Source organism: Vigna unguiculata, chromosome 7 (assembly GCF_004118075.2).
Source record: "Vigna unguiculata cultivar IT97K-499-35 chromosome 7, ASM411807v1, whole genome shotgun sequence".
Lineage (NCBI taxonomy): Eukaryota > Viridiplantae > Streptophyta > Magnoliopsida > Fabales > Fabaceae > Vigna > Vigna unguiculata.
The window spans coordinates 35,774,321-35,782,112 of NC_040285.1; the positions used below are offsets into that span (position 1 = coordinate 35,774,321).

Genomic DNA, 7,792 nt, shown 5'->3' on the forward strand with positions numbered 1-7,792 from the left:
ATTAATTAGGATTATAGTCAAACCAAACCATACTAATATAAAGTACATTGTAAAAGTCAAACTAATGTGATGGCGTTGTTCCATGTTGGTGTGTATTGCTTCCAACATATCCACTAAATTTAAGAGGAAAAGGGATCAACATAACAGTTTTTTATTACTTGTCTTTTATATAGTTTCAATAAAAATTAGAGTTTTTAATACAATCTCTTATTATATAAATTAATAATGTTATAACAAAGAGTATTTGATAGAGAGAAAGTATTCAGTTTAGAGAATGTAGGAATATTGTGATTCTTTGGACATGATATAAAAAAATTATTAATTAGTCAGTTATAAACACCTTAAAGAATGTAGGAATTCCAAACTATGTTTGTTTTTTATAGTATTATTGGGTATAAAAGTTTTTTTTTTTTTGTATTAGTAATTCACTAGTAAACTGATTTTATTAGCCAACACGTGATATTTTCATAATAAAAAAAATTAACGAGAGTAAAGTTATTATATTCAGCAACTTATTTTAATAAGTTAATAATTAAATTGTTCTGTAAGAATTAAATTTAAGAACAGTTAAATTTACGTAAAAATTATTTTCCATTTTGTGTAAAGTATTTTAGTATTTATGTAAATTATTCAAATTTTATTGTTACTAGGTATCCCAAAAAAAAAAAACTATACAGATAATGAAATTTATGAATTATATATTACAAAACTACTTTGAGTAAAATAATGTCAATTTGAAATATATGATTAAACCATACTACAAGTTTTGTTGTAAAATATTTTTAAAATTTTAAAAGTAAAAAACATTTTGGTAATTAAACTTCTACTAAAGTATTTACTGTTGGTAATGTTCTAAAACAAGCTTTGTTAATTAGTCTGTTGACAACTTTTAAAGAAACCGGAAAAGTATTTAAAAAATATGATATTTAACATACTAAAAAATAATCTGTATATTTTATAAATTATTTTTTTATTTCCTTAAAGATTGTGAAAAGTCTTTTGAACCTAATTTGAGTGAGTTGAATATAAAGAAGAATAATATAAGCACTAGGAAACGAACCTAAAATACAAAAAATGGGAAAAGAATGAACCAAAGTTAGGACTGAGAAAGAAGAAATTATAGAAAGCAAGAATGTGTATGTCCAATGAGTCACATTCGTCATTATTCGAAAACAAAAGTCTATAATCATAAAAAGTTGTCCAGAATTTAGATGTAACGTAGTAGTCCACGAAAATGCCGAACCAAAACACTGTCCCAAAATTATTTTATGTCAATTTGCATCTCACCAAACTTGAGAAATTTCACAAACACCTTGCGTATATAAATCCAAGCTCCCATGACACAAAATCATGGTAAAGTAAAGAACCAAAAATAAAAAAACCAAACTCATCATCATTAATGGCCTCTCATTCTCCCAAGAGAAAAAGCCCTTATCTTAATGCACCATTCCTCCTAATTCTCATCTCTTTCATCAACCCTTCACACCAAGCTCTTCCCCCTCTAAACCCAAGGCTCAACAAAGCCTACACAGCACTCCAAGCATGGAAACACAAAATCACATCAGACCCCAAAAACTTCACCTTAAACTGGTGTGGCCCCAATGTTTGCAACTACACTGGAATATACTGTGCACCTGCCCCAGATGACCCTCAAATCTACACTGTTGCTGGAGTTGACCTAAACCACGCCTCCATATCTGGTTCATTGCCAGAAGAACTTGGCCTCTTAACTGACCTAGCACTTTTCCACATAAACTCCAACCGCTTCTGTGGCTCCCTCCCCAACACCTTCGACCACCTAAACCTCCTCCACGAACTAGACATAAGCAACAACCAATTCTCGGGACCCTTCCCCGAGGTTCTTCTCTGCATCTCCTCCTTAAAATACTTAGACATCAGATTCAACAACTTCTACGGCAACATTCCCTCGCGCCTCTTCGATCTCAAACTCGATGCCCTTTTCATCAACAACAACAACTTCAAATTTTCCCTGCCGGACAACTTCGGCAACAGTCCTGTTTCTGTTCTTGTCTTTGCAAACAATGACCTCAAGGGGTGTCTCCCTTCCAGCTTGGCCAAAATGAAGGGTACCCTTAACGAGATTATCATCACCAACAGTGGCTTAACGGGCTGTTTGCCTAGTGAGATAGGGGATTTGCACAAAGTGAAGGTGTTTGATGTGAGCTTCAACAAGCTTGTTGGAGATTTGCCCCAGTCCTTGGGGAAGATGAAGAGGTTGGAGCAGTTGAATGTGGCGCATAACATGCTTTCTGGCACCATTCCTGAGAGTGTGTGCATGTTGCCGAGGTTGGAGAATTTCACGTACTCCTACAACTACTTCTGCAGTGAGTCACCGGTGTGTCTCAAGTTGAAGGATAGCGATGATACCAAGAACTGCATTCCTTATAGGCCATTGCAAAGGTCACCTGATGAGTGTGCAGCTTTCTATAAATATCCCGTTCATTGCAGTGACTTTGGTTGTGTATCTCCACCGCCGCCGCCGCCGCCGCCGCCGCCGCCTCCTCCACCACCACCACCTCCTCCGCCGCCTCCACCGCCGGAAAAATACCACCAATATCCCTGATGAGCCGTGGGAGAAGTAAAAGTTTGCAATGTTTAATTTACTTTCTTTATTTTTTGGAGATTGAAATATATTATAGCTCGGTGAATATAATTACAGATAGTTTTCATTTTTGGTCATACGTTTACCTTGTACAAATAAAAATAAAAAAGTGTGGAAATTAGCTATGTATTTCCACTATTTATTTTTAAACGGGTTTGGTTTGGTTTGAGAACATTTGGGTCGTGACTTATGTTCTATATAGTATTAACGAAAATATAACCTTTTTCTGTTGTTACCTTTTCATGTTTGCTCGTTGTCGTAATAATAAATATAAAGGGAAAACTTTGTTGAAAACGATGGAGAGGGTTGGATATTCGTGATTGTGATCTCCAAACCATAATTTTTTAGGTGAAAAAACTATCACTACTTTTGCTGTGGAAATTGATAGTATGAAAGTTTTTAAAGGGAAGAGGTTCGAGGAAGAAACTTAGTGGGCAGTGTTACTTTTTTCCTTTTGAGTTGTTTTACTTTTTATGTTGTTTGCTCAATAACAAGTGGTTATATTTGATCATCATTTCATGCAAGATTTCTTTGTACTATATATATAGCATTGTTTTGATATTAAAGACAATTCATCCCTTGCCCAGTCAATGAAAATGATTTATCTTCATATTATAATGTCGGATGGGAAGTCATTATCAGTTATCACTGTTAATTGTCATTTTTTATATTTAGATTTCATGTGGTCAAATAAATCTAAAATTTAGTGAGCTAAATATCATTAAATATTTCCAATGTTTTTTTCCCCTAGAAATACCTAACAAATCACTTTCTTCCTTTGTGTTTTAAATTTCTGGAATATGTTATTATTGCTATTTTATTATTATTATTATTATATACAAAATAATACTTATATATCTAAGTTATTGTTATAAAAATTGGTGTAATAAACTGATTGAGAATACCACTTTTGAAAAGTTTTAAATGATATTGATGATATACAAAGTGATTGCATGTCATGTGGCTGAAAATTTACTTGAAATCTTTCCATTTGTTGTAATTTCTTTTCAAATAACGCTTCTGGGAAAATCTTTTATTTTCATTTTCAAAGTTTAAAATATCATTATATATTTTATTTTTACACTCATAACAACAAATAAATAATTATATATATATATATAGCTTGTTAAAATATTCAAAATATGTAAACTCATACACACACACGCATATATATATATATATATATATATATATATATATATATATATATATATATATATATATATATATATATATATAATAGGCTAAAAATTGAAATAATATATTTCTTTATTATATTATATTATATAAAATAAAAGCCACGTGTGTATTTTATAAAAGTAACGCCCTATTTTTTTTCTTCTTTTGTTGGTATATAACCGGGATATATTTGTATGTTTTGATTTGATTTTTTTTTTTTCAATGGACCTGTTCAAAAACGATGTAATGTTTTTGGTTGTATTCATTCTGAATATGCCTTCCGATTTTAGGAAAAAAAAGTACACAGATCTTTTTTTCTCTTGAGTTGAAAATAAAATATTATTATTGAAGGTTAAAATGAGTTTTTTTTTTTTTTTTTTAAATAAAACTTCAATTCATTATACCATAATTAGTTTTAAAGCTAAAATAAGTAAGTGGATGTTAGAGAAAGAAATGAGAGAAGTGCAGTGAAAAGTTGATTTGAGAGTTTGTTGAGTAAAATGGAGGTGTGGTCGCAGATCCTAGAATTCAGGAAATGAGAAGAAGCAAAAGAGAGAGAGAGTTTAACAGAAAAAATGATGTAAAAAGATGATATAAGTAAGCTAGTGAGATGATTCTGTTGTTCCCTTTGGATCCTTTCTTTTATGCTTTTCAGTATGATCCTCATTAATTTTCCTTTGTTATTTTTGTGTATTCTCCATTAAAAGTAGTGATTTCAAGAAATTCATGCATGTTATGGAGATCCACAACGAGGCTTAGAGCGATTAGACACACTTTCACCATTGTTGTGGTTCACTTGGAGAAGGAAGAGTGTAATGTAAAATAGAAAAGTGGTTGATTTAGTCAATTTCAAAATTTCACACAGTAAATGCTTCTTCTTTGTTAGTTGTTGCCCACGTTTGCATCAATTGAGAGAGGAAACAAAACAACAAAAACTAGTATCAATTCAAAACCTCTTAATCCAAAAAGTTTCTTTCTAGATCTTATTCTGTATATAGGGTTCAAATTTTTTTTTTCCGATATGCGGAAGAAGGTTATTGCACTGAAACTACGTTTCCACAATAGGCAGGAGCTAGGTTTTTTAGTCTTTCACTCCAATTTTTTGGTTTTATAGGCTTATATAAAAAAAACAATAAATTAAATGTATTGCGAGATCAAATTGAAGATTCAATCAAAAGTATATATTTTTAAAGTTTAAAAACTAAAATTATGGAGAAAAAATAAAGCCAATTAAAAGAGACCAAAATTTTAATTTAGAAAAGAAATAACAGAAACGATGGCTTGATGTTTTTTTTTTTTTATGCTTTGGGTTAGAAAGTGTTCGGCTTCTTGTGGTCTTGTAAAAGGTTTCCTAATATGGGCCTTATTATCCTGAGACGAGGTCCATGATTTAAAAGCCCAGGTGACACTGATCTTATAGAGCCCAAGCCCACGCAATGTTAGCATCGGAAAAACCCTAAATTATTCATAATGAAGATAAAAGGAGAGAGGTATATAAAAGGTTAGGGTTTGAGGTTTTATCGGGTGCCATTGTTCCTCTTGTTGTCATTCGCAGCTGCTGTTACTCACACCGCACACAGTGAGCCATGGCCGTTGGAAAGAACAAGCGCATCTCCAAAGGGAAGAAGGGTGGCAAGAAGAAGGCGTTAGTATCTTCCATTTCTATACTTTGTGGCATGTTTCTTCTCTTTTTTAGCTGTATTAATTTTCAATTGAAATATGGGTTTCGTTTGTGTATGAATTTGCAGAGCTGATCCCTTTTCCAAGAAGGATTGGTATGACATTAAGGCTCCCTCTGTTTTCCAAGTAAAAAATGTTGGCAAAACCCTCGTCACTCGTACTCAGGGTACCAAGGTATTGCGTTCGGAATATGTACAAAGAATTGGGATTTTTACCATTTTAGTGAAAATTTGTTGCCTTTGTGTTGTTGGTCTCTTGTAATAGGTCTTCAATTTATGAACTTTTGTTATGATATATAGCTTGGACATGAATGGTGATATTGATAAGTTGGATGATACACATGTATTACTTTTTACTAGGGATGTTCTCTCTTTATCGGGAGAACATAAACAGAATGTCCGCCTCCTTTTTTTAGATCTATATAATATATGGGAAAAATAAATAGGTTTAAACTTTGAGGTGTATGATTATTGCATTTTTTGTTGTATTGGGAAAACAAGTGTATAGGAATCTTGTAAGGGTCTGCTGTCTATCAATCGTCAGTTGCTTATCTGCACACGTATTATGGACAGTAATTGATGTGTACATACTTTATATGCTTATGTTTACCGTGGTTGTTTCAAATTACAGATTGCTTCTGAAGGACTCAAACATAGAGTGTTTGAGGTCTCATTGGCTGATCTTCAAGGAGATGAGGATCATGCATTCAGGAAGATTAGGCTGAGAGCTGAAGACATTCAAGGGAAGAATGTCCTGACGAATTTCTGGGTATGATTGATGACTGCACCATTTTTGTTCATATTATCATCCTGCGCTGATTTTTTTATATCAAATTTGAATCTTTTATTCTTCGATTTTCTAGGGAATGGATTTCACCACAGACAAACTGAGGTCTTTGGTACGAAAATGGCAAACTCTTATTGAAGCCCATGTGGATGTGAAGACAACTGATAGTTACACATTGAGGATGTTTTGTATTGGATTCACTAAGAGAAGAGCTAACCAGGTGAAGAGAACATGTTATGCTCAATCAAGCCAGATTAGACAGGTATACGCACCAATCTTGTAGTTAGATTCTACTATGGAGCAGTATTTTGGTTCTGGTTTAACTTCTCTGTATACATTGCTTAACCGCAGAGTTTGTGGTTTTTGCTACATTATTGCAGTTTAATAATTGATATCGTACGTTTAACTTTTCAGATACGTAGGAAGATGAGAGAGATCATGACCAACCAGGCAACATCCTGTGATTTGAAGGAGTTGGTCCGTAAGTTTATTCCTGAGATTATTGGAAAAGAAATTGAGAAGGCAACATCTAGCATTTATCCTCTGCAGAATGTGTTTGTCCGAAAAGTCAAGATCCTTAAAGCTCCTAAGTTTGATCTTGGTAAACTGATGGAGGTAATTTTTAAAATAATTTTCTTTTCATCTTTCTTCTATACCATACTTCATGAAAAGTATTTCACATTTCCTTTACCCGAATAAATTTCGATGTCTACTGTGTGTGCTTGGTGTACCGTTAGGATATAACTTAATGTGTGTCTGTAGATAGACATTTTGTAGTGTTGATAAATCTGGAAATCCTAGTTGATTGTATTAATGCCCGGGATTTTTGAATTTTTTTCCTGTGTATCTGAAGATTACCTGATAGACATTTTGTATTGTTGATAAATCTGGAAATTCTAGTTGATCGTTTGGATGCCTGGGGTTTTTGAAATTTTTTCCTGTCAATAGATAGTTCAGCTGGGAAAGTTGAGCATGTTATTATTTTTATTATCCATAAACTTATTTATTTTCTTATAGGCACTGAAATAGAAATTTTGCCGTGCTGTGTTATTACTATTATTTCCTTGATTCAATCTTATGATTTGTTGACCACGGCATTTATCATGTCTAGCCAAGAAATGTAGTTTTTATTGCCACATGTTGATGACACCTTTTAAGTGATTAGTTTGATGTCTTTACGGTTTGGCCCTTGTAGGTTCATGGTGATTACTCAGAAGATGTTGGTACAAAGGTAGAAAGACCTGCCGATGAAACAATTGCAGAGGAACCCACTGAAATTGTTGGAGCTTAATTCAGTGATACTGCACTCAGCTTGTTGTAGTTTTCTGTTTCTGATGTTATCATTGAAAATTAAGTTTAAAACTTCAGTTTAGTGTTTGTGTAAGTCGAGTAAACCAGTTTTGTTTTGACAATCAGACATTTTTTGCTCGTAATACATCTGGGTTTGTTGAGCACTCAAAATCAGATTTGGTTGACATTATATCGTTCCTTTTGTTATGCGTATTTTGTCTTATTAATTTATTT

The 7,792-nt window shown here is 32.8% G+C and overlaps 2 protein-coding genes across 2 annotated transcripts; both read left to right on the forward strand.

Moving 5' to 3' along the window:
- Positions 1-1,335: 1,335 nt before the first annotated feature.
- Positions 1,336-2,866, forward strand: LOC114192187 (leucine-rich repeat extensin-like protein 6). Its single transcript, XM_028081821.1, has one exon. It carries the CDS (start codon positions 1,400-1,402, stop codon positions 2,582-2,584), a length of 1,185 nt encoding a protein of 394 aa, XP_027937622.1. The 5' UTR covers positions 1,336-1,399; the 3' UTR covers positions 2,585-2,866.
- Positions 2,867-5,259: 2,393 nt separating this feature from the next.
- Positions 5,260-7,765, forward strand: LOC114190224 (40S ribosomal protein S3a-like). The gene is made up of 6 exons (XM_028079024.1): positions 5,260-5,447; positions 5,551-5,656; positions 6,113-6,250; positions 6,345-6,530; positions 6,683-6,883; positions 7,464-7,765. Exons 1-6 carry the CDS (start codon positions 5,389-5,391, stop codon positions 7,557-7,559), a joined length of 786 nt encoding a protein of 261 aa, XP_027934825.1. The 5' UTR covers positions 5,260-5,388; the 3' UTR covers positions 7,560-7,765.
- Positions 7,766-7,792: the final 27 nt, after the last annotated feature.

Coding starts and splice junctions, on each gene's coding strand:
- LOC114192187 (XM_028081821.1), top strand. CDS start 1,400: ATGGCCTCTCATTCTCCCAAGAGAAAAAGCCCTTATCTTAATGCACCA.
- LOC114190224 (XM_028079024.1), top strand. CDS start 5,389: ATGGCCGTTGGAAAGAACAAGCGCATCTCCAAAGGGAAGAAGGGTGGC. Junction 5,657..6,112: donor CTCGTACTCAGGGTACCAAG/GTATTGCGTTCG, acceptor TTCAAATTACAG/ATTGCTTCTGAAGGACTCAA. Junction 6,251..6,344: donor ATGTCCTGACGAATTTCTGG/GTATGATTGATG, acceptor TCGATTTTCTAG/GGAATGGATTTCACCACAGA.